The sequence below is a fragment of the Filicampus tigris genome, chromosome 7 (genome assembly GCF_054856515.1).
Source record: "Filicampus tigris isolate MCC_2025a chromosome 7, RoL_Ftig_1.0, whole genome shotgun sequence".
NCBI classification, from domain to species: Eukaryota; Metazoa; Chordata; class Actinopteri; order Syngnathiformes; family Syngnathidae; genus Filicampus; species Filicampus tigris.
In genome coordinates, this window is record NC_141223.1 from 21519075 (window position 1) to 21546815 (window position 27741).

The 27741-nt window shown below is 40.6% G+C and overlaps 1 protein-coding gene across 3 annotated transcripts in view; it reads right to left on the bottom strand.

The window, feature by feature from the left end:
* cadm1b (cell adhesion molecule 1b) overlaps nt 1-27741 on the bottom strand; it is a 250988-nt gene that overhangs the window by 55863 nt on the left and 167384 nt on the right. For all 3 annotated transcript variants that reach the window (XM_086034994.1, XM_086034995.1, XM_086034993.1), the window contains 3 exons: nt 21138-21284; nt 9922-10074; nt 6913-7050 (listed from right to left, as the gene is read on the bottom strand). In XM_086034994.1, coding sequence (XP_085891120.1) covers nt 6913-7050; nt 9922-10074; nt 21138-21284 — 438 coding nt within the window. The remainder of the gene's footprint in view (nt 1-6912; nt 7051-9921; nt 10075-21137; nt 21285-27741) is intronic.

The following is a 27741-nucleotide window of genomic DNA, read 5'->3' on the forward strand; positions in this document are numbered from 1 at the left end:
AACTGCATATTCAGCGAGTTAATCATGAAGCGCACATTTGGTCTCATAACTTCAACTGGCATTTACATTCAATTTTGGAGGTGTACAGTATTTAGATGGTGGTTCTTAAAGAAGCATGCGGGTCATATATGCCTGATAATGAGTGCACTTTACAGTGTGAGGGTAGAGCGTTGTTGAGTGTCGGGGTGGCAGCAAGCTGGCAGTAATCTGCCGTCCACTCGGCCCCGCGGAGCAGTCAGATGGGGCCTTCATTTGGAGAGCATTACAATGCCACGGGGCAGTGCATTAGCCACAGTGCTGAGTGAGATGCTTTCCTCACACTTAATGAAGTGGGGAAATAATTACGCCACCCCACTCTGACCTGCGTCGCACTTTCATTCCAGCATCGGTCACAAGGGAAGCCACCAATGAACTCAAAACAGTTGATGATGATGCCAACACACACTCACAATATGGATGGATATTAATGTAACACACACCGGCCCACAGAAGACCTGCCCTGGAGTTCATGTACTGAGATATGTAAATGGTCAGTGCGCTTGAGGCCTATTACAAATACAACATGTAATAACACAAAGAAATCAATTTACTTTTTCTGCTTCACTGCAGAGCTCACACTAAGGCGTTAATCGCTGAGACAGTTTTAGTATGATTATGTGCAAAACCTCCGCTGTAATTAGTAGAACAATCAATCACATATTGTCAGGGTATTGTTAAATGATAAAAAAAAAATTGCAGTAGTATATGGAAAAATAACAATGCGTTGGGGATATTAGAAAAAAACCCGAATTATTTTTCACTCATATGATGAAAATAAATGCACAGTCCCATACAATCTAGTGAATCACACGCAGCCGTGTATATGCCCCCCCCCCCGCCAAATAAAACACCCTTAAAAAGCTTTTTTCCCCCCTCTGTACTTGTGTGTAATACAGTTCCCAGATCTGCTGGTGTACTTTCTTTTTCATTAGACTGAATAATATGAATGAATAAAGATTTAAAACAGTGTAAATGCTTTTAAATCCAGGTTAAAACCAATACCCTTTTCCCATACCTATGATTAAAGTCTTTCAAAGTATTTTGAGAACCATGTTTTTTTAAAATCTTGTTCTTGAACTGTTTGCACTTCAAGTAATTTTAGTAAACTTTCTTTTGTATCTTTATTTTAATTTTTAACCTGTTTAACTCTGTTTGTAACTGCTTTAAAATGTTGTACTTTTAAATACAGTATGTGAAGCATACTGAGTTTAATTGTGGATGAAATGTGCTATAAATCAGTGATTTTATTTTTTGACAAACCCTAAGTAAGCTTGGGTAATTCAACCTAAGCATAATTTTTTTTTTCATGTTCTATGCAGGCCCAATCGTTGAAACAAGGCATTTGGATAAATATTGCGTTTGTGGAGTAAGAGTTAGTCCACCCGTTTTTAGCCATCACTAGCCATTTTGTCACTTGTGTCAACTGAAAACGACATCACAGTTGCTCAGGGCTCAGGTCTCGACCACAGCTCACATATTTTCTGAAGACTAGCCATGATGTCATTGTCTGAGCCCTGAACAACTGTGATGTCATTTTTAATCGACAGAAGTGACAAAATGGCCACCCCCTGAGATGGCTTCATTTTGCTGCTTAACTCATCAAGGATGGGAGCGCATAACTGAGTTCCTACCACTGAAGTCGGGAGCGCTGTTGCGTGTTTCTCCCTTTAAAGCCCCGAGAGAGTATACGCCATTTTCTTTTTTTAATCCAATTCTCAGGCTCTTAGCCAATGAAATGCATCACAATATACATGGCGATGTCGTGGGGTGTCTGAGAATATCCAGAATTTTTCCGAGGAGTAATGGAGTCACAGTCGATCGCGGGAGCTCTGATAGGTCACAGTGATATAGACGACACACTTGCGGACTTTGAAGCCGTGAAACCATCCAAACGTGATGTATGGTTAGGATATATGTTCGTAGACAATGAAGATTTCAACGTCTTTGTAGGAGAATACAGCATGGTAATTACCACTCAAATAGTGTTTCACTTGCGTCTTTGATTGAAACAGTAAAGATTAATAAACTCCGGCCTGTGTAAAAGCCACATGTCTAAGATCTGAAATTTTTAGGGGAATGATGTTTCTATCTGTTACAGGGGCTGAGATATTAATTATTTTGTACGTGGCGAAAATGTCAGGTTTTCAAGGGTGACTCCAAAGGCGACCGTAGGTTTTAGAGAGATGTCTGACCAGGGGCTTCAGCCTTTAATGGGTTAACTCATATTTCACAAACGCAATATTAATCAGAATGCCTTGTTGCAACCAGTGGGCCTGCATAGAACATATTCTTGGCAAAAATATGTTTGGGTTGACTTCCGCCTTAAGTTTTATAATATGAAAAAGTACCAGGAACTTTTCTGAGTTGCGTTTTGAAGACGAGGGTCAGAGAGTATACTTATCAATGTTGAGGCTTGTCAATTATCAACGTCATCCGAGCGCAGATGAAACAAAAGAAATAAACAGCCGCAAATCAAACCCGTCACAGGGACTTGAATCTCAATGCAGACCCGATTTGAGTGTAGTGGCGCAGACGCCTAATCAAAACACACTTGTGAGCATCAACCACTGATCAATCCCAGCGCAATCAAGCGTAACCTCTGCCAGGGTGACACTTGCCGCTGTCAAATGCTGTCTGAACAGAATATTGAATTAGGAAATCAGACGGCCTTTCAGATGAGGCATATGCAAAACAAGCTCGAAGAACATTGCACTAGTAAATATAACGTTCACACCAATCTTCCCTACAAATTCCACATTTTTTAGTCAATATTTTGGTTTGTTTGCACTAACAAACTTCATGCCGCTAATACATTTAGGGCCAATTCCAAGGCTGCGTCTCACATCATGGCAGCAGCTCCAAGATACAACCCGCAAGTGAGCGAGGTGCTGCCAGATGTGAGGCCAAGCACTCTCATGTGATGTCACAAAAACTGCGGAAAAAAAATCTCAGATGAGGCGAGAGCGATGTGAAATAGCCATTGGCGAGACATGCTTTGAGAAATAGCACTTATTTTGCTATTCTCGATTCTGCATTTCACTTTAGCGATTAGCACACTTAGCGACCCCTCGTTCGCGCATCGTCGAGGAGATGATGCACAGCACGCACCTCATTGCTACATAAATAAAGACCGTGCTGCTACAGGACACGCTATCTTAGCACCTCGCATTCAAGCAGCGTGTCGTTGGACAGCGCTTTTTTTTAACCAGTTCGGCGCTGGACCTGCCCACAGTAGCATGCCACTAATGGTCAGCGTCTTTAAAGTGCCCTTTAAAGAAATAAAGATATCGAAATCGCATTGTCTGAGATCGCGATTTCTGTCCCAAAACGCTAAATCGTTCAGCCCTTGTTTGGACATAAATCAAGAGAAAAAATCTGAGCCTTGCCCTCAGGAGTAATATTAAGACTTATTAAGTAATATTAAGACTACCTTGTCTCAAACAATAACCCTGCACACACTATTTTTGTAATACTTTTACTTCTAACCCCACTATTGATTCGGAGTGCCGAATATGAAGCACTAATATTTTCCAAATGAGCAAAAATGTAGACAGTTTATGATTTCTTGCTGTATGGGCTGTTTCACATAACAACCCACAAATTATAAACATTATTCAGACAACGGAATCAATTCCGTTTAAGACCAGCAGCAGTCAAGCTCGTTTCCACATTATTGAAATCATTCTGCTGCTGTAATTTATGTTAAATTTGCCACCTTGTGTGCTGATTCTCTCTCTGGGGCCAGAACATGCCAATGGCAATGCTGCCAGCTTGATTATTGATTGCAAAAGCAATGCTACCATTAATGCTTAAATCAGCCAGCAGATTTCTTTGTCATGCCTACCTGGCCGAAACAAAGAAAGTACATACCAGCAATTAAAAATGGTGTGCTATGTTACTCCATCACTGAGCGGATACTAATTTTGATAACAATGCAACACAATATAGTAATTATACTGTATGTTCAACATTATTGCCGATGTAATTCCATATGATTCACTCAAATTCTGATAGAATTCACTCCAATTACAATATTTTTAATCAATTTATGCTACAAAACTATTCACCCCAATTAGTATAATACTATTCACACCGATTACTATGAAAGGTCTATTAAAATTACGATAAAATATGTGATTCACTCCAATTGTGATACAATATGATTCAATGATGCTTCCATCCATCAATCCATCAATCCATCATGATACAATACAATTAATTACAATAAATGATGCGATATAATTAACTACAAATACGATATGAATTTCTCCAACTACGGTACAATACGATCCCCTTCAATTAAGAAACGATTCACTATGATTATTATTTGATTCATTCCAATTAGGAAACAATAATGATACGATTTACTCCAATTACGATGCGACACAATCCACTTGAAGTGCAGTAAGATCAAATTTACTCCACAAACGATACAATCTACTCCACTTCTGATGCGATCCACTTTAAGCATGATACACTCCAAGTACAATGTGTTTAACTTTAACACGATACGATATTATCCAATTAACATTCAATTCACTCAAGTTAAGATACAATTCACTCCAAGTATGATATGATTCTGTATGAATGTGTGTGAGATTGTGAATATGTATGAAGCATTCAACAAGCATATGTTTTTTTTCCCCCACAACCCTAGTCACTGTGGATTAGTGTTGGGCAGATCAATACTAAAATATCAATACAGTACTCCAATAACAGCTTTCTTAATAGCGCAACTGATTCCTACAACAAAATAGTGAAAATACTTTCAACTCAATAGGGATTATATTTAAACCAAGCTATACATTAATGATGACAATGGCATTCTATGTTCCACACTTAGACAATTCGTCATCAACTCCTCATAAACAAAGATGGACTCCCCGAGGGAACACTGGAGGCACAGATGACATTATGCGTCAGATTGGCCCATGTCTAAATATTTCATCTCAAGACAAGACCAATGAATCCTCTCGATTCATATATACGAAGAAAAAAGAACAACAGGCCCACACAGATCCACTGTGGGTAAATACGATAGAACCAAAATGAATATCCTACCCTTGCTGTACAATAATGAAAAATTGATGGGCCTTAATCGTAACTGAGAGGCAATAAGGATGATTCCACACCCCCAGGTTACACCTCTGTGCACTAGCCCAAGATGCGGAAATGAAGATGAAACACACAAATATGAATTCATAACAGGAGCTGTGGATTTGCTCTGTATAGATTCTTTCAAGGCAACACAATAGATTTATGGCCATGAAATTCCATCAGCATTCAACAGAGCCGTGAGAGTACATATTTTGTGTATTTGAAATCACACCATGAGCCGCAGAGACTGATGATTTATGAGAAACATTCAGCAGCATGAAGTTCTTAACGCGTGGCTTGATCGTTGAGTTCTACTGCTGAGCAAGCAAAAATAATAAATAATAAACTGGAATTGCTCTTTGGGGAGCAAAGGGTTTAGCCAAGGCCGAACAATCCTCAACATGTTCATCTGATGTTGTTCAATTAAAAATCTCGGCACTCTGTGCAACTCTATCATCTTAATGTGGTTGATCATTGCCCCTCTTGGCCACAATGATAATGGACCGTAAGACAGACAGAACAATAACTATCACCGTCAGGTTTTCATATTTGGACACAGTGACCTATCTTGAATGATGGCCTTGTATTACTAACAAAATTACAATGTTATTCTTACAGCATTTTTTTTTTTGTTGCTTGTATTCTAACTTTTAAGATTTAAAATTAGGATTTTATTTTCGTAATACTTTGAGTTCATATAATACTACGGTTCATATACTAGAGATAAACAATATAACGAAAAAATATCGACATCTCAATAATGGCCTTTCCAATATGCATATGGCAAAGGCATGCAATCATTTTCTTACAGAAACTTTTACCTACAGTAAATTTGACCGGTCGGACGCAAATTTAAATGTGCATCACCACAGATAATAGTTGGACATTATCTATGGGAATTACAATGAATTAGTTGAGAACACATTAAGCTTGATTATTTTGCCACATGAAAAAAAAGTACGTATGTTTACGTACTTTATTTTCAAGATGCAAGAACCTTCCTTACATTTCACTACAGCACTGCGGCACTGTCACTTACTAAGAGTATTTTTCCTCTGTACTATGTACAGGCTAAAATGAGTGTTCCCCATACTTTACTTTATGTAGATGTATGTTGGTGTGTATATACATGTGTATATACACGTTACTGCGTATATTTACATAGGTTTGAATGTTTGCTGTTAATGTTATACATTAATGGCTACATTATGCCGCTGTCCGTGTGACCTATATCTTTGCTGCTGTAACACTGAAAATTTCCCCACTGTGGGATCAATAAAGGCCTTCATATCTTATCTTCCCACTGTACACATCACAACAAAAATGTAAGAGGATGAGTGTGAGGGAGTACCTACTTGAGATAGAGTGTTCCCAGGGTCAGTAGAATCTCTAATAATGTTAACGGAAAATTAAACAAATAGTTCCTTGAAGTTAACACAGTTTTAAGTTGATTTAATATCGGACATCAGATTTTTAAAAAAGGCAGATACCGATATTCATCAAAATGCTGAATACTGGCTCCGATAATTGGCCCGATAATCGGCCCGACCGATAATCCGGTCTATCCCTAGTACCTGCTGTACTATATGTCAATATAACATGAAAAAAGTGTCAGTGGAGGGAGGGAGTGCATACGCAACATAAGATACAAATCACAGAAAAGAATTTGATCCTCTGCTGAAACCATCAACCTACCGTGTATATGCTGTATACAGCACATATTGTTCTCAGATACAGAGGGCATGTAGTCATGTTGAGCCTTGAATTTGGACCTACCTGTCATTTCCTCATCTCCTTTCATCCATCTGATGGAGGCTGCTGGCTTGCTGCCGCTGGCCGTGCAGGTGAGCTCCGTCTCGTTGCCCTCGCTGACCACATCCTCACTGCTCTCGATGATCGGGCTTCCCGGGGGCACTGGTGCACAAAATAATGGCTCCAGTTATGAGGATGCACACGTTCATTTATTGGATAATGATACACAGGGTGGATGATATAATACAAGTGAAAATCACAAGGTGTTGTGCCAACTGCCTTACCAATATTTTTACAACCCACTTTGTATAACCTCTTGAATTTGATATTCATGAGCACAAACCAATGGAAAATCTAACCATTGCATCATGCCCGCATCAGCGTTATAAAAGTTTTGGGATTTTTCATTATTCTTAGATTTTTTTCATTTTGACTTGATGTTTTTTTTAAATTCACTTAGTTAAAAAAAATTGAGTGGGTTTGTAAGTTTTTTTTATGAAAAAAATGCTTTGTTTTAGTCTAGTTCTGACCGAACCAAACCATGCCATACCGAAACGTATTAATACACCCACGTGTACGTTACACCCCTAATATATATATATATATATATATATATATATATATATATATATATATATATATATATATATATACATATTGCATTAAAAAAAATATAGTTTTACAAGCTTCGAATTTTGCTTCACTTAGTTGTTCTCTTTTTTTTAAAGAAATATTGTTTTTAGTTTATTTAGTCAAACATTTTTTTTCAAATTTGTGTTTGAGTTTTTTTTATTTATTTTCATTAACTATAATAATCTTGCAACATGTACTGTATGGTCTTAAGTTTCAAAAGCTTGAAACTTTAATAATGTTATTAATGTGTAACAAGAACCTTCTATCAAAAGTTTCCAGTAAAAACTTTATTGTAAGTTTTCTCCTGTGTCTCCTTGTGACCCAAACAAGTTTGAAAAGTTCACTGCATCCGCCTTTGAACGATTGAACAGAACTCACAGAAAAGGATGAATAAGTCAAAATTTAAATAAGAAATAACCTATTCTCGCATTAGGCCAAATAACTCCTCCATCCATAGAACGCAGGATACTCTTCCCTTATTCCTCGAATTAGCCATCGGGCTGAACTCTAGATGCTTGAAAGCCAAAAGTCAGAGGGGGGTTCATTCCAAGCACTCTTCAATGCAACCCTCAGTTTAGGAGCAAACCGCTGCTACTGTCGGCCTCAATTGTACAAGAAAAGCAATTACTTTAAAGTGCTTTTAATTCCTTTCAATCTCCGCCGGGATGCTGGCGTGTATAATAAAGCTTAACTAGAGTCATTTTACCGCAAAGCATCATAGTGAAGGCACAGCTGACTCTCAAAGGGGAATGGTTTGGGACAGCCAAGTCAACATTCACTGGAATTCACACAATCAACACAGCTGCCAAGACCGACGCAGCAGACGCCATCGGTTTGAGCATCTGCTCCTTTTTCGCACTGAGGGCCCCTAATTGGCTGACATTTTGTTTCGGCTGCTAAATATGACGGGATCAAAGATGACTACTATTCATAATACAGCAAGATAAGATAAAAAGTCAGTCGTCTGAGGTGTGGGAGGGCGTGCATGTGGTACATGTCACAGGAAAGATTACAAAAACTAAGAAGATGAATGGGAAGGAGTACATACGGAGTGAGATGAAGTGTTAAGGGAATGAGAGGAAATGCATATGCTCCATGACAAAACTAAGGCATGGCGGAGTGAGAAAATATACGAGGAGTGGGAGGCAGTGCGTACACTACACCAAAAAAATAAGACAAAGAATGTGAGGGAGTGCGTACTGCGTACTCTTCATATGTAAGATACATACAAATATGTACAGAGGAGGGGTGGGAGGGAATAGATGCGGTGTGACAATTAAGTGTGAGAGGAGTTGGGGAGTGCATACAGTACAAGTCACATGCAAGAAAACGTGGGATGAAGTGAGCAGAGGAGTGAGCAGGAGTGCATACATTACCCTTCACAAGTAAGCTAAGGAGAGTAGGAGTGAGAAGGAGCAATTGTGGTATGTGGGACAAGATAGAGTGAAATGGACACCTACTAATATTTGTGGGAGGAGGAGTGAGTAGAGTGCATATGGCACACATCATAAGAAAGATACATCTGACAGGGAGGGTAGAAGACCGTGCTTATTGTACTATACGCCACATGAACAAAATGTGAGCAGGGGTAGGTGGAAGGGAGCGCATACTCTACACATCGTAAAATGTTGAGAGGATTGTGAGCGTGCATATGCAACACACCACATGTAAGATGATACAATGTGTGAAGGTAGAGTTGGGAGGGAGTGCATACCCTATGTGTCACCAGCAAGAGAAAAACTGTCTGAGAGGAGAGGTGGAAGGTAGTATATACAGTACGTCACACGTCACAAGATTAAAAAATACAAAATCAAAGAGGAGGGGTAGGAAGGAGTGTATATGACAATGTCAAAAATAAGATAAAGAGCTTGAGGAGAGATCAGAGGGAGTGCACATGGTGCATGTTTCAAGTAAGCTAAAAATGGGGGAGTAAGAGTGGAGTGGAGTAAATACAGCAAAGGGAGGGAGTGCAGTCATCCATATTTGAAGTATGATAAAGTGTAAGAGAAGAGGTTTGAGGTACTGAAAAGTATAGTGATAGCAGGGTCGGGGGGGAGTGCATACAGTACATGTTACAGGTAAATTAAAGAAGAGAGAAACAAGTCAACTAGAGGGACAAGAGGGGCTGGAGGTAGTACACCTGGTAGAAGCCATAAGATAAAGTCTGAGAGGAGGTAGTGGGAGTGCATATGGTCTACCAGAGCGTAAGATATAAGATGATGTCAGGAGGGAGTGCATACGATGTATGTCACAGATATGATAGGAGGGGTAGGAGGGAGTGCAGACACTACCCAAAACTAGTAAGATTTTTTTTTTAAAAGTGACAGAATGAATGGAAGGAGTGCATACTTAGCGTTTCACAAGAAAAGTGAGGCACCTGTACATGTGCTTCATACCTACCCAGGACGGTGATGTCGGCGTAGGCCTCCTGAGGGGGATCAGTGTAGAGCTGGCACACGTAGCGTCCCTCGTCGGAGAGTGACACATTGGACAGGGACACCCGCAGTTCATTGTCAGAGAAATTCACCAGCTGGAACCGGCTGTCCTTCAGGGCTGTGTGGGGACACACGACACACATTGAGGAGCCAATAATCAACGTGAGGGAGAAGTCCCCCGCAAAAACCGCTAGGGCTGAAAATGAGTGTTAGGGTGCAGGGAGACAAAGGAGGCAGGAGGAGAAAAGAGGAGAAGAAAATGCGATCGGGAGGAGTGGAAGGAGATTTGTGAGCCCTCTCATTAATTGAGTCAAAAGAAAAGTGCCCTTCAAAGTGATTCATACGATGTGATTTATAAAGTAGCTTCACAGTTGGCGGAGCGCTTGCCAAGATGGCAAAAGTGTGAGGGACGCTCATGAGGACTCTTAACAAGCCGGCAACTCTTAAAGCCTGCTGCATCCTTGTCACGGATGGATGCATTACACTCCTATTTGAAAAATATAGGATACATTAAAGAATAAATCAAAGCAACTGGACATAAAAAAAAATCCTTTAAAAGTACATTTCAATTTTTTTCAATTCCCAGCCCACATAAAAATGTATTCACAGGCTGTCAAGTGCATGCCAAAGCAACATGTGGTACCCTAAACCTCAAAGAGGAAGTCAACCCCAAAATTTCTAGAATATGTTGAATGTAGGACCACTAGTTGAAACAAGGCAATATGATTCATATAAGATATGAGTTATGCAGCAAAATCCACCCATTTTTAGCCATCACCGGGGGCAACCATTTTATCCCTTCTGTCGACTGAAAATGATATCACATACCCTCAGGGCTCAGATAACGACCAATCACGGCTCACCTGTTTTCTGAAGCTGGGTTATGATTGGTCGATATCTTTACCCTGAGGGTGTGTGATGTCATTTTCAGTCGACAGAAGTGACAAAATGGCCACCCCCAGTGATTTTCAAACATGTAATGTATGTCTGTCTTTTTTTATGCACTTTAAATGACTTTTTTTTTTTTCATTTTTATTTATTTATTATTTTGTTACATGTTCGAAATAAAGCAGGGAAAAATATGAGGCAATTTTAGCCAGACAGAAGCATGGAAAAAACAATATGGGGAAAAAGCCTATGTGAAGGACCGGTCAGAAAATTTCAGGTCGGATCAAATGCCAGAGAATACAAATGTGTATTTTTTTATTTTAAAAGTGGACAGGGGGGGCGCTTGCCTAACATCCAATGGAAGGTCATTCCAAAGGGAAGGACCAGCAGTCAAAAAGGCTCGATCCCCTCTCAGGCTCCGCTTGGTCCTCGGCATCTCGAGCAGCGCCTGGTCCGCAGACCTGAGGCTGCGAGAAGGTGCGTAGGAGTGGAGGAGCTTGGAGCGGTATGCCGGGGCCAGGTCATTTAATGACTGATAGAAAAATAGGAGAATCTTAAATTGAACCCTGAAATGCACTGGGAGCCAGTGAAGGGAGGCCAGAATTGGTGTTACATGCTCCATGTTCCGAGCTCCAGTTAGTAGGCAGGCAGCAGCATTTTGGACCAACTGGAGACGTTTGAGAGAGGACTGGCTAACTCCAAAATAAAGTGCATTACGGTAATCCAGCCGATAAGTAACAAAGGCATGGATGTCTGTTTCCAAGTGCTGATGGGAAAGGAGGGGCTTTACCTTAGCCAGCTGTCTAAGGTGAAAGAAGCTGGACTTTACAACAGCACTGATTTGCTGGTCCAATTTAAGATCACTCTTCATTTTAAAACCCAAGTTTAAGAATGTTGGCTTTAGATATGAAGCCAGGGGGCCCAGGTCAACAAGGTGGCATGTAGACGAGCCACTGGGACGGAAGTAGACGAGCCACTAGGGCCGAACACCATCAATTCTGTTTTCTTTTCAGTGAATTTTAAGAAATTCAGTGACACCCAGTCTTTCATATCCTCTAGGCAGGACAAAAAAGGTCTTATTGCTTTTTGCTCAGTGGGATATAGATTTGACAGTTCGCAAGTGAGTTAAAGAGAGCGCTGGAGTGGGAGGGAGCAAATATAGTATGTGGAACTAGTAAGATAAAGAGAAAGGAGGGAGTGCATGTGGTACACCTTACAACTAATATGTGTGGGAGAAGGGGTTAGGGAGTGCATAACATACAAGTCACAAGTAAGATAAAAACCAAGATGAAGGGTAGAAGTGAGTGAGAGGAGTTCATACACCACACGTAATAAGCGTGAGTGAGAGGGAGTGCATATAATACAATACAACTTTATTTATATAGCGCTGGAGCTGTAACAAAGCACTTTACATACAACATAAAATGGCAATAATACAACAACAAAGACAGTGAAAGCTGTCAATTAAAACACAAATTAATGCTACTAACACATATACAGTAGACACCAGAAAACAGCAGAACAATGTCAGTCTCATGTAGGGTGGAAAGCCAAAGAATAAAAATGTGTCCTCAAATGAGTTATATATTACACTGCTGTCATTAAATCAGAGTTTACTGCACGCGGTGTTTAGCACAAGTGAGCAAATAAACGCCTGAATCATTAATTGCAAATACGATGTGTGTTTTTCTTATAGACATACCTTCTTCCCAATGACAGCAGGCTAACATCCATACGGATGGATTAAATTCTTCTTAGCATTGGCATTCTCGGTTGAAGCTCTTTTCGTCCCAGTGTGCTCTTTTTACATCTTTGGCTGATTTGATCAGTGGAGGCTCCATTTGATGCTCTGACCTCGCCACCTTTATCAGGTCCTTGGAGAGATAGCCAACTCCTTGCCGCCGCTTAAAGCGCAGGGGACGTTTTTGGTATTCCCGTCAGGCTGAGCAGTTATTATCACGATCATTATTCAAGGTCTCGGGGCAGCATCAGCATGAAATCCCATCCCCTCCCCCGATATAATTTGAGAGCTGTGGAGGACTCAGAGGGGAACAATGGCGCTTGTGTACTTGGAGAGTCACAACACCTGTCAGGGAGCGAAATCCTCACACTCCTGAGACGCCTAGTGGAGATTAAACAACACCAACAACGGGAGATGTAAGGTACTTATGAGTGCACTTAAAAAAAATGATGTTCCTGCAATCAGGTTGCATGAGAACGTGGAATAATCTCACACATAAGGTGTAAGACAGTATCATAGCATTAACACATTAGCAGTAAGTACAGATAGATAATTTTCAAAATGGAAACTGTTCTTAAAAAAACATTCTAATTTAAAGTTCAGTCAATTTCCAAGTGTTAAACTAGCTTAATTAGCTTATCCTATGAGTGACTAAGTTGGAAATGCTTTTTATATGATATTTTGCCTAAATATAATATAATATAAATTATTCAGTTATTAAAATGGATTTGAGGATTCTTGCTTTTATACATAAATGTTAAAAAAAAAAAAAAACTTTACGGTTAAAGTGTTTTGGTTATTGTTGGTATGTTTATAGGCTACTTCCTGGTACACACAGGATGATGTAAAATGGCGGAACCCGACTATATATATATATATATATATATATATATATATATATATATATATATATATATATATATATATATATATATATACACACACACACACACATATATTTCTTTGTAAAGCAGGTGTAAAGCATTCCATAGTAAAGAAAATACAAAAAAGATCAAATTCTCAAAAAAAAAATTCTCAAAATTATGGAGTGCGATATTTGGCTGTCTGTCTGTGAGCTAGTAGTCTACTTTTTGGTTGAAAGAGGTTGAGGTTTAAGATTTTCGATTGTGGGACAAGGGTGGAACAGTTCCATCATGACAATAATAATAATAATAATAAAAGTGATGTTTGTTAACTCGCAAACATTCATTTCCTGGATTGGGTTAGGGCATAGGTCAGCAACCTTTAAAGAGCCACTTCAACCCGCTTTCCGGGGGAAAAGAAAAACAGTGGGAGTCGCAAACACTTTTGACATTTACCTCCCAAAAAATGCCATGTTGTTTGAGTTCCCAGGCATTGCTTCGTTCAAGTTTTATAATACCTTATATTGCTATTGCACGCTCACGTTCACATGATACTCCCTACCCAATACAGTCAATCTGTAATTTGACACTTAAATTAATTAAAAGAGCACAAAAACCAAGCCAGCGACATCCGAGTACTTCAAAGTCCGCGCTCTTGTGAAGCCCCCACCGTGCCCCCAGCCTTTGAAATGTCACACCAGAAAACTCACCTGCCCAATAGAATGTAATGCAATACATCTTAATTTTGGCTACAATGCCTTCACAAAATGCCTTCTTTCAGGTTTAAAGCCATGAGTGATGCAGTAAATTAAACAACGATCCATCTATAAAGTGCATATTAAAATGAAATGGAGACTTACATCACGATACACATGTGGGGGAGGTCTTTTTGCAACAAGGCATCTCATCGATCCATATTAAACAAGCCAACATAATCCAGCGAAACACACTATTTTCACTCATTGTCTTAAAAAAAAAAAAAAAAAAAGGCCGCAATCAGCAGACAGAGTGTGTCGCACACACCTCCGGCTGTGAAATTGTGCTTTTTATTTGCCATTTTCATTACTTTAAATCGCCTAGAATCGCATACAAAAATTACAGACGAAGTAGGGATGGACAATTAGAATTGATTTTTGATTAAAAAAAATTATTTGACTATATATGGACTTGCAAGATTTTCTGCCGACAGTGACTATATGATTATTTTAATATTTCGAGGTCACAATTATCTTACAAGTTACAACTACAATTAAACAAACAAACAAACAAACAAACACAAATAAAATACTTTGTTCTGATATTGTGCAGTTCTGGTGTCGCTGGGCTTTCCGAGCACGGCTGCCTGCTGACACGTTGTCAAGTGCTGTCAAAAGTCTGTGAAGAAGGCGAATGCTGATCACAAAAATTGCACAAGGTCTGAAGAAAGAAGTTCCAAACTTTGACTTACGAAGAGAAGACATGATGCACATTTTTGGGACAAATAACATACACTTCAATCGGACACCTAATTCATTTTCCAAAGACAAGCAGAGCCGCAACATAAGGATGAAAGAGGCGCATGTGGCTCTGGAGTCGCGGGTTGCTGACCCCTTGGTTAGGGTAAGGACTTTTGATCCTGCGACTTAAACAGGAAAATATACAAATAAAATATAAACAATTGTGGAGCGGCATATTTCTGTTTATCTCTCATGTTTGTTGGCTAGCAGGCTATGACCTGTTTCACAGAGGCTAACTTAAGATGGCGAGATTGTAGTCATTTTGATTACGGGGCAGGGGGAACAGTTCTATCATGACCCAAACAACCAAAACCAGAGGTGTTTATCCCAGGTCCAGAAAGTAAAAACCCTGCCACAGTTCGGCTTTAGCCACAGGTGCTTCTAATCAACTGAGCTCGTTTACCTGCCGGTTGAGTAGAAGCACCTGTGGCTAAAGCCAAACTGTTGCAGGGTTTTTACTTTCTGGACCTGGATTACCCACCTCTGACCAAAACGGACAATTAATAAAGGTGAAACATTTGGGGAAAAGCATATTCATGTATTTATTACCTAGCGGGCTCATTGACTCGTTGAACGAGGACTCTACTGTTTGCATTCTGGGTCAAAAGGAACACTACCACCGTGCGCCACATGACAAAAAAGTTAGCCTTCAGTTAAACGATATCCTCTAAGCAAGGTAAAACGAAAAATCATGGAGCGCGTTACAGACCCTCGTCGAGACGCAAATCCCCATTCACACACTCTCCTATATGTTGATTTGTCTGTAGGACATAAATTAAACAATTTGATACATTCAGTATTGATGTAGATATTCCAATCTAGAGTTTTCCAAAAATATTCCCCAAAAACATGAGCGAAACTGGGATGGTGTCACAAAGGGATCGCTACTAGAACCACTTATTTTAACGCAACAATTGTTTGCTCTGTCTGTCCATCAATCAGGCTATGTGTTCATCAATCCACCTACCTCTGTGCTAATTTTGTTCTCTGTACATGTGAAAAAAAAAGCTTCTAACTTATTTTTCAGTTGTGTGTCAATCACAACTTAGCATGTAACTGACTTACTCTGGGGTCACACAGAGAGATTTGAAACAAGATCGTGAATAGGTTTTCAGCCATTTAAAATGCACCTTTTTCAAAGTCAGTCGCCTCCAGTAGCGCGCCGCAGTGCATAAATCACAGTGTCGCCTACATCTACAGAGACCCTCGGATAAACCCTCATTTTTCCCATCACAGATGTCAGCTCTGCCAAATTGCATGTCATTTCGCATAGATCTCGCCAAATAAACGCTTCATCTCGACAAGACTGTCCCAGCCTCAACCTGTAAAGTAATTTTTATTTACTTGCAGCAGTATGAATGACTTTATTCGCTCCTTAGCGGTGGTGGTGGGGACACGATCACGATGGCGCTTGTGTGTATGTGTGTGTCTGTCTTCCTGTGCAGCCCCTGTACGTCACTGCCACTGGCGCGCTTGAATACCAGCTAATTTTTACTGTTTCCAGCCGCCATGTTTGACAGCTAACATTGCCACTGTGATCATTTGAAAGGAGCGTATGGTGGAATAGCACGACTATTCAAGGGTTGTAAGGCGCAAACAAATGTTGCAATATGTTTTTATGTCATGTTATCTGAAACAATCCATACCTACATATAGTACAATATGGCACTGGCAACCAAAAAGCAAACTTCATACACCAATCACTCATCCAGTTTGACGTACCACATGAATCTGACATCCCCGCATGAAGTAGGGTTGTTTTTGTTTCAAGAGAATTTGTATTCCTCTCTGAGCAAAAGACATATTTTTTCAGCTAAAATTAGTAATATCATGAGAATAAAGTTGTATTTTTGAATATAACTTGTTGAATTAGGACTTTCTTCCCTTGCTCAGTCTGTTGGCTCTTGCTGTTTCTCTGAATTTATCTATTGTAGTCTTTTAAATTTTGTCAATAACCTTAGTTTCACTTCAATCACTCGCGAGTTTCCGTGTTGCTGTGTGAAAGGGCACACAAGTTGCGGCGTATATTGTACTGTATCTCACTATGCTGGGTTCTTCGTAAAAGACAAAGTAGGAAAAATGCAGAATCTATGGCATGCTGTGAAGATTTACTCTCCAACTCCCACGATGCTACTAGAAAACCGGTACAAGACAGCGAAGGTCTTTTACTAGCGAAACTTGCAAACTAACAGCTGGGCTGAGGTATCGACGGAAATGTTCTCATCACCTTGAAAGCTGGCTCGTATCCCAGACACAAACGAATGAAAGAAGCGCAACTGGGGGGAAACAAGTGAAAAGTAGAAGAGGCCCATATGCTCATGCATAATCATAACGTTCAATCTCCTAATCTAAGAGATTATCGTAAAATCGAACAGTGACAAGGACACAAAAGTATTCCCATTATGTCCCAGCAGAGAATTATCTCATATTAATCTCGCCCGCTTCCTGAGCTTAATGACTTGTGCTAAAGTGGCAAACGTCAAGGACAGATGGAAATCACGTTTTGCACGCATACGACGCAAAGAAGGCGGGCTCGGCAGCGGAAACTTTCCAGCTGCTCACGTAATGGGTGTCCAAAAAAATAATTTGTTTCTTTCTTTTCTTTCTTACGAGGTGCGCTCTAATTAGTCGCATGACTAATATGATGTTGGCATGGACAGAAATGCACACTTGAGAAAGTATCATCCCTAAAAGTACACTAACTAGACAATGCCTTTTACATATAACATCACAGCCCAAAAATATTTTTTTTACAAACAAATTATTTTGTCATATCTTCAAAGTGGTTAGAGTTAATGGATTAAATGTTTTCATGAAGTGTTATTTTGTTTTTATCTGTTTTATTTTATGTATTGATTTTATATGTTTTAATTAATATTTAGTGTTTATTACTTTATACTATATTTTGTATTTCTATTTATTTTTTTATTGCTATTTCAACAATTTTTTTCATTTCCATTCATTTATTAAATATCATTTAAAACCACTACAGTGGTACCTCTACTTACGAACGTCTTTTCATACGAAATGTTCAAGTTACAAAACGCCTCAACAGGAAAATATTGCCTCTTGTTACGAAAGAAATTTCAGGATGCGAAAGGTAAAAGTATGGCTGCTACTCGCCGTATGGGCTGCTACTCGCAGCTCCAGAGTTTCCTGAACGCAACATACTCATAGCTGCTCTGCCATTGGCTATTACCTAGCATCTTCCTGGCATTCCATTGGCTAAGGGGGACCTCTACCCTATGAGTCTGTGTGTGTAGATAGACAGGTAGATAGATATATATGTGATAGATATGTCTATACAGCGTCCTCGTCATTCGCCCCTCAGGCCATGAGGTCTTCCGATAGTTTTACGTGAATTAGAAACGAGGAAAAGAAAAAAAGGCGAAAATTTGTATTTTTTGTCCATACAAACAAAGCAAGAGATAATAGAAAAGTATGAAAAAGGGATACGTTTGGTTGATCTCACCAAAGAATATGACCGTAATGCATCGACAGTCACCACGTTATTAAATCAGTTCTTTACAAAACGCCAGGCAAAAAACACTTCTGAGAGAGAACATGAACCAAAGAGGGCAAAAAGCGATGAGGACAGCAATTAAAAGCTAAACGACCATCATTTTTACTTTACTCCATTCTTTGTTTCTTTACATTATGCACAACTCTCATTTATTGTGCAATAATCTAATTGTAACATGTATTTGTTACATGTTTTGATGCATTTTTATGCTTTATAAAACATTTATGTCTCAATATTGGGGGGCTTGGAACGGATTAGAGCATTTACACGGAAAACGGGTCTCTACTTACAAATTTTTCTACTTAAGAAATTTCTTCCAGAACTAATTAATTTCGTAAGTAGAGGTACCACTGTATGATAATAACTATAAAATCTAATTTAGAAAGAAAAAAAATGTCAGTCTATTCATTACAGTATTGTTAAAAAATCCCCTTTAATTCAAGGCAGACCTCAATAATCAACAATATTCCAATCCACCATTCAAACCATTACATAGCCATTATGTCTGGATATATGCCCCAAATAGAGTTGGAATATGGCTGAGTTTTTCATCAAGATGTGTGATAACCTTTCCTGAGAAATTAATAAGGAGGAGGCTCTGACTCGCGACCTACTAAAAGGATTTATAAACCAGTAGTCGCTTAAGAGTGAGAGACTCTGTGCTGCTCATCTTCACCATCATTGAAAGGCAATACAGTAGTTGTGCTGTCATTTTATTTTCATTTCAATGTAAAATAATCACTCCTATACAGACTGTCTTAATTTACAATGCAAAAAACCTTAAAGTGTTATAATCCTTGAGGCAACAGATATTTGAACATGTACAGTATGTTGTCTCACTACATGTGTTGCACCACATGTGAGACAACATACTGTACATATAAATACAATAAAAAAATACTCGCAGGCATATCCCATGTAAAAAGAAAAAAATGGACTAATATAACTGCATCTTACTGAGTCAGTTGTGTATTCCTGTGTCTCTATGTCTGAATTTTACTGGTCCCACATGGCCAAGGCGCGTACACCAGAATGAGCAACACAAAGCCCATTGAAATGAAGCAAAAAAAAAAAAAAAAAGATGAATAGAAATCATGCCATTTTGCTTATTAAAATTGAAGTCAAGCCAAACATATTTTTTTCAAGCATATGTTCTATGCAGGCTCACTAGTTGAAACAAGGCATTCTGATGAATATTACGCTTGCGGAATATGAGTTAAGCAGCAAAATCTATCCGTCTTTTGCCGTCTCAACGGGCGGCCATTTTGTCAATTCTGTCGACTGAAACTGACATCACAGTTGCTCAGGGCTCAGATAACAACCAATCATGGCTCAGCTTCAGAAAACAGGTGAGCTGTGATTGGCCGTTACCTGAGCCCTGAGCAACTTCAATGTCATTTTCAGTCGACAGAAGTGACAAAATGGCCGCCCCCTGAGATGGCTAAAAACGGGTGAATTTTGCTATATTCCATAAACAGAACATTGATCAAAATGTCCTATTACAACTAGTGGGCCTGCATAAAACATATTCTTGAAAATAATGTTTGGGTTGACTTCCTCTTTAAAACTAACTGTAATTGATTTTTTTTTTTTTGGGGGGGGTTCTGATTTAAAATGCAACTTGACCTGTTGATACGTTTTTGATTGAAATAGCTTTTGATGTCAACAAATACAACCTTCTAATGCTGCAAATCCAACAAACTTTCTAAATTCACATTAACTCATTCGCTGCCAGACATTTTCAGACCCACTTTTAACCTAATGTTTGAAAAAAAAAAATGACAAAAATACAAATAAATTCCTGGGATTGAATGGCTGGACTCTGGAAAGACAAATACGTTTGTTAATGGCAGTGAATGAGTTAACTCATTAAGGCCTAAAGTGCCTGGCTTTAGGTACAGCTCCCCAAAACCTAAGGTCGCCCTTGGAATTACCCTTGACAACCTGAAGTTTTCCCAGAAACTTACAAAGACGTCAATATCGTCATTGTCTACAAACCATATCATATCGTGTTCCACTGGTTCAAAGTCCACAAGGGTGTCGTCTACACACTATATCACTGCCGTTACTTATTTCAGAGCTCCCGGTGATCGACGGCGTCCGCCATTAGCCTACGGCTCGAAAACATTCTGCAACACCCTCCGTGGTCTTGCGACACCGTCACGTGTATATTCTGATGCATTAAATTGGCTAAGAGATGGAGAATTGGATAAAAAAGAGACACAGACCTATTCGCTCTCCCAGCTTTAAAGGTAGAAAGGCGCAACAGCGCTCTAGTGGTAGAAACGCAGTTATTTGCTCCCGTCCTTAATGGGTTGAAAACATTCAAATTATTCTCTAACAGTCGATGACTTGAAAATTATGCTGAGTGCCATTTGTACGGACTATTTATAAATTTTGGTGCATTTTGGTACTTGGCACTTTTGGTAGTTGAATACATACTAAGTTTAGAAATCAATGAATAATCATGTGTATTAATCGTGATCTCAGTATCAGTAACTATAATTGTGATTATCATTTTTTTTCATAATTGCCCACCCAGTAGGTACAACATGCAGATGGTGTAATTGTTTAAATACGGCTCATTGCTGAACGTGTGCGGGGGATTGAAAAGACGGGGTCGGCATATTACGCCACAGCCTGTTGCTAAATAGTGTTCCACTGACTTACGTCTGACATCCTTGAAGTAGATGGTCTGTCTGTTGGGGTTGAGCAGCTGAATGACCGAGTCGTCGTTGTTCTTCACCCTGCAGCTGATGGTGGCCATCTCCCCCTCCACCACCGAAACGTTGTCTGTTGCCAGGTTCTGACCTTCCACTTTAACACACACACACACACACACACGCACACACCCACACACGTTACCGTCTGGACATTTACTGCCGCACAAATATTTGTGCTTCTTTCGTCAACACGACGCAACAATGTGGCGCTACATAAACAGGCCTTATGTGGATTGTGCAGCCGCGGTATAATCCTTTTAATATAAGAATGCCATGTTTGTCACCATTGATTCCCCCCACCCAACCCTTCACCACCCGTCCCCATCCCCAGATCCCAGTGCCGGGCCCCCGTGAGTCAGCGCCAGATGGGCTGCAAGCTTGGCTGCCCACGAAGGGAATCTGGAGAGCAGTAGCTAGGAGACAAAGAAACGTATAGAGGAACTAGAAGGGGTGGAAAATATTACGGTATTCTGACATATTTTATAACTATATCGTTACTATTATGTAACATGAGACAGAGGAAAGAAATGCATTCGTTTTGACCATGCATCCATCCACAGTTACTATATCTTTTACAGTCTGTTTTTTTCTAAACTGTACAAAGGCTTTCAGAAAAAAAGTTCTGATAAAAAAGTTGAACTGCAAGCAGACAATGTACAGGCTTACGTTACATGCAAACAGCAAAATACTGTAAGTGAGCTTGCTGACAGGGTGGACTGGCTGATGTTAGCATTTAACGATGACACGGTGGACCTTTACTTAGCAAGCTGACTATGTATTGTTTGAAAAATATATGGCGAATTTCTGAAAGGCTTTTATTGCAATTGATATTTCACCACGACAAACTGGACATGTGAAGCTTGGCAACATCTAACTACGCACTTCATAGGATGCAAAAAGCAACATTTTATTCTGCAACTATCTACTCGTTCAGAGTAGTGTCACTGAAAATAGTGTAATGACAGAGTGGACAGCAATTTCAGGGACACATGCAAAATGTTCAATACGATTATGAAAATAGATAGAATGACACACTCTATCCAAAAACCTGTTGTGGTTTGCTCACCACGTTGTGGAGAGCAAAAACATAACAAAAAACATTGGATTTTGTATCGTTAAACACTTATTAACCACACTGTAGTTAGCAGAGTAGTTACTGCGATATTTTAATATATGATTATTTTTGTTCTGTTCCCATGTATGTTTTTTTTTTTAGCAAACACGAGCAAAGAATTATTCTGTATTACAGTAAATAATGTTATATTTATTACACATAAATGTTTTGGTCTTAGGTTAGGCATGCACTAAAATAAAGTCAAATTAACTATTTGATATAAAAGACAGTTTATTCATGAACTTCAATTAGAGTTAACTTACTGAACACTTTGACTTGCAATCTTTTAAGCGTTCACTACTACAACTTCACAAAATTCTACCAAAAATGCGTGGCATAAACTTGAATCAGAAAGTCGTAAATCAGATTACAGCAATAATGCAAACAAATCTGTGGCTTTATCATTTAAATTTTCATGTTTTACAAAAGAATGATATGTAAACATGGACTGCACTTAACCCATTAAGGACGGGAGCACATGACAGCGTTTCTACCACTAAAGCCGGGAGCGCTGTTGCGTCTTTCTACCCTTAAAGCCGGGAGAACGTATAATTAATTTTCTATTTATTTTTTAATTCTCGGTCTCTCAATGAAATGCATCAGAATATACACGTGACGGTGTTGTAAGCCTGCGGAGGACGTTCCAAAATTCACACCTGGAGAGGTGTGATTGGGAGGAACGGCCCCCCCAATCTGAACCCGAGCGGTGTTCGGTTACTGGACTTCTGTGCCTATCATGGATTGTCCATAACAAACACCATGTTCAAACATAAGGGTGTCCATATGTGCACTTGGCACCAGGATACCCTAGGCCGCAGTTCGATGATCGACTTTGTAGACGTATCATCGGATTTGCGGCCGCATGTTTTGGACATTCAGGTGAAGAGAGGGGCGGAGCTGTCAACTGATCACCATCTGGTGGTGAGTTGGCTCCGATGGTGGGGGAAGATGGTGGCACCCCAAACGTATTGTGAGGGTTTGCTGGGAACGTCTGGCAAAATCCCCTGTCAGAAGGAGTTTCAACTCCCACCTCCGGCAGAACTTTGACCACGTCCCGGGGGAAGGGGGACATCGAGTCCGAGTGGACCATGTTTCGTGCCTCCATTGTTGAGGCGGTCGATCGGAGCTGTGGCCGCAAGGTGGTCGGTGCCTGTCGTGGCGGCAATCCCCGAACCCGCTGGTGGACACCAGCGGTAAGGGATACTGTCCAGCTGAAGAAGGAGTCCTATCGGGCCGTTTTGGCCTACAGGACTCCGGAGGCAGCTGACAGGTAACGGCTGGCCAAGCAGAATGCAGCTCTGGCGGTTGCTGAGGCAAAAATTCGGGTGTGGGAGGAGTTCGGGGAGGCCATGGAAAATGACTTCTGGATGGCTTCTAGGATATTCTGGTCCACCATCCGGCGTCTCAGGAGAGGAAAGCAGTGCACCATTACCACTGTTTATAGTGGAGATGGGTGCTGCTGACCTCAAATCGGGATGTTGTGGGTCGGTAGGGAGAAAAAACCTCCAAATCTGAGACCATGGTCCTCAGTCGGAAAAGGGTGGAGTGCCCTCTCCAGGTCGGGGATGGGATTCTGCCTCAAGTGGAGGAGTTCAAGTATCGTGGGGTCTTGTTCGCGAGTGAGGGTAGGATGCGACGGGAGATCGACAAGCGGATCCGTGGAGTGTTTGCTGTGATGCGGACTCTGTATCGGTCTGTTGTGGTGAAGAAGGAGCTCATCCGAAAGACGAAGCTCTGAATTTACCGGTCGATCTTGGTTCCCACTCGCACCTATGGTCATGAGCTGTGGGTCAAGCGGCCGAAATGGGTTTCCTTCGCAGGGTGTTCGGGCTCTACCTAATGCTACGTTGACACCAAACGCGGATGGAGCGTTTCAAGTTGCTGGATTTGCTCGCATTTGACCGTGGGAAATTTGAAACTTGAAATGCGGCAGCCGCTCATTCGCTCACAGCGGAGTGGGGAGGGGCTTCGCTTGGTAGTAGACTACGACAGCATTTTTCAACATCATAATCAAATGGCCGACACACTATGCTAATGCTAACAATATTGCTGTCTTGGTAAAGTTCAAGAACTGTCAAAAAAAAAAAAAAAAGCCGCCGAGTGAACAGGACGTCATTTGGCTGTGTGTGACGCAGTATGCCCGATGCTGATTGGCTGCCGCAGTGTGCCCGATGCTGATTGGCTGCCGCAGTATCCCCGATGCTGATTGGCTGGCGAGAAAAGTTGACTTGATTGATACGCGACGAATAGGGTGAATGGACGGAATTTCGGTGCTTCGCTCCGCGTCCCACCGCTCCAAACGCATCATTCGCACCGCCCGGCGCGCAACCGCGCCCGCCCGCGCGGACTACATTGACTCCAATACAAACGTGCCGGCAGAAACGCATCATCCGCGTTTGGTGTGAACGTAGCATTAGGGATAGGGTGAGAAGTTCGGCCATCCGGGAGGGACCCGGGAGTCGAGCCGCTGCTCCTCCGCGTTGAGAGGAGCCAGTTGAGGTGTCTCGGGCATCTGATTAGGATGCCTCCTGGACACCTCCCTGGTGAGGTGTTCTGGGCATGTCCCACCGGCAGGAGACCCCGAGGACGACCCAGAACACGCTGGAGAGACTATGTCTCCCAGTTTGCCTGGGAACGCCTTGGGATCCCTCCGGAAGAGCTGGAAGATGTTGCTGGGGAGAGGGAAGTCTGGGCTTTCCTGCTGAAGCTGCTGCGACCCGACCTCGGATAAGCGGAAGATAATGGATGGATGGAAGCTTATTTGACACCCCTAATTATTGTAAGTGCAGTATGCTCACAATCCTTGGAACGTTGTAAAGTTTGCATTGTCACTACAGAAGGATATAGGTTATTTGTTTTTTAAAATGAAATAAGCAACCAGTTCAGGGTGCACCCTGCCTACTGCCCAATGACAGCTGGGATCGGCTCCAGCACGCCCGTGACCCTTGTGAGGATAAGCGGTATAGATAATGGATGGAATATACATAAATCCTACCGACCAACCAAAATGAAGCAGATGTTTGTTTTTGTATTTTTCTATTTGAAAATTGCATTCGACTCCATCGTGATGTCAATTTGAATTCAATTTATTGTTCAGCCCTTACACAGCAGTGTGAGGGACATGCCAAATTCACATACAACCATCGGAAAAAAAATTACAATAAAAATTGAAATATAATTTTAAGAGACTTATCATTGTACTGGTATGTGTATGAATATTTATAATAAGCCCTGCGAATTTCATTATCCTGCTAAATTTCAATGATTCTGACGAGGACACTTTATACTTTATTTGACTCATTTATTATTTTTGTGTGCAGCTTGCTGTAAAACTGACATTGTGAAACTAATAAAGGCATATTATATTGTAATCTAGTGTAAGAAATAATTGGGCAGCTCATCCTATGAAATATTGCCTAATGCATGAAATGTGTTTTTCCTTCACTTTCATAGACGTCATGATGTATCACAGTGCATTTTCTTCCGCTATATCGATTGACACGATATCATCTTCAAACTAGAATGAAAGGAGAAGGCGGAGCTGGATGGAGCTGGATGGCATTGATGGGCTAAGCTTTATCAGAGCCCTCCATCTGAGCGTCCATGTGACCAATGTGTGCTCAGTGTGCTGTCGTCTATCACTTGGCATGGAAAAGAGCTCCGGAGAGTACACAAGCGCTGTTCCAAGACAGACCCCAGACCTTGTCGTCGTAACTCACACCTCTCGCACGCACACAAAACACCTTTTGTTCTTCCTTTGCTGTTTTCGGGAGAGAATTTAAAGTCACCTTGTGCTATTTTTACCCAAGCCAGGAATACATTAGAAAGTCTCAGATTCACACCAGTGGAGGCACAACGCTATCAGCTGCAGACGCAGGCGCAAACATCAAAAGCACATTTACATGCCCGAGTCGTCACACAAACCTCTATTGCTTTGTGACATTTACAAAGCGGAGAGGAATAATGAAAGGGAAAAATAAAAGGGGGCCGGGCATTTCTTTTGCCTCCGCATAGATAATGGAAACAGACAGGCAAACTAACATGATTCAGCGTGAACTCCCGCAATAAGAAATTAACCTCCCGTGTGAAGATAAAAATAAATAAATAAATAAAATAAATAAAAAAGAGCTCTTCGGCCCAATTGTGTGATGCAATGAGCCGACCGTTTGATTCCACTCTGCTGCCAGGCCTGTCAATTCGGGACAAAAGTGAGGTAATTATCATGGCTGACAGTGAGACATAAATTCAAATATTGTCTATTGATGTTTTATGTATAATTTAATATGGACTGGTATACCAATTTTTTTTCATGAATAGATTCTTAGGCTATGTTCACACAACAGGTCTTAATGCTCAATTCAGATTTTTTTTTAAAAATCTGATTTTTTTTGTGTAAGCGTTCTTATTACATTTTGAATGCGACCTCGGTCTTGCCTGCTGTATGAACACGTGCGTCACGAAAGTGACCCGCATGCGCAGAAGAAGTGTTTGCGGAAGTAAATATGGTCCAGCGTGTCGGGGCATTTATACAGTGAAGCGATTAGTTAGGATCACGAGGCGACGCTTTAATATCTTATTTCATGGAGACATCACTAACGATGACGTCACGTCACAACCGTGCGTAAAAAAATGAATCGATCTGAGTCGTGGCTGAATTACTACGATCGCCATAAATGTCCACTTTATGCTTCATGTTTCAAGCGGGATTAAATTAAAGTCAAATATAAAGTCAATAGTGTTACTCAAAACAACTTTGCAGATTCGATCCCCCTGCTGCCAGCACTGTAACTCCGCCTGCACGGAGCGCATTTTGGGCTCCGGATGACTTCAATGGCGGATATATGTGACCTGGCCATTCAGACCGCGAACGCATTGGAAAAGATCTGATATGTATCCAATCTAGGACCACATACGAAAGCGACCCAGGTCGCATTTGAAAAAATCGGAATTGAGCCGTTCAGACTGTCATAAAAAAATCAGATACAGGTCGCATATGGGCAAAAAAAATCCGATCTGGGTCGTATTTGCCTGCGGTGTGAACCTAGCCTTTGATTTTCGCCATGACATTACACTCGACTAGTGAGCATAGGTCACTTGACAGTGCCTAAACCACACACACGAAAAAAACATGTCATGAGAACTGTCCATTATAGAGCTTCCTCGGTTTGGAATATAATCCCACCTAATGTTAGAAACGCCAGCAGCAAATATCTTTGAAAAAGTTATTAAAACACAAGGCAATCAGTTCCATATCATTCGGCTGAATGTAATGTCATTGTTTTTATTACTAATCTTAGCACTTGTAATTTTTAATCATTTTGTGATTCTTTTTTTTGTATGATTGTTTGCTTGATTTATTTTTACAGTAGTTGTTGACTGTACAGTGGTACCTCTACTTAGTTTTACGTGAATTAGAAACAAGGAAAAGATAAAAAGG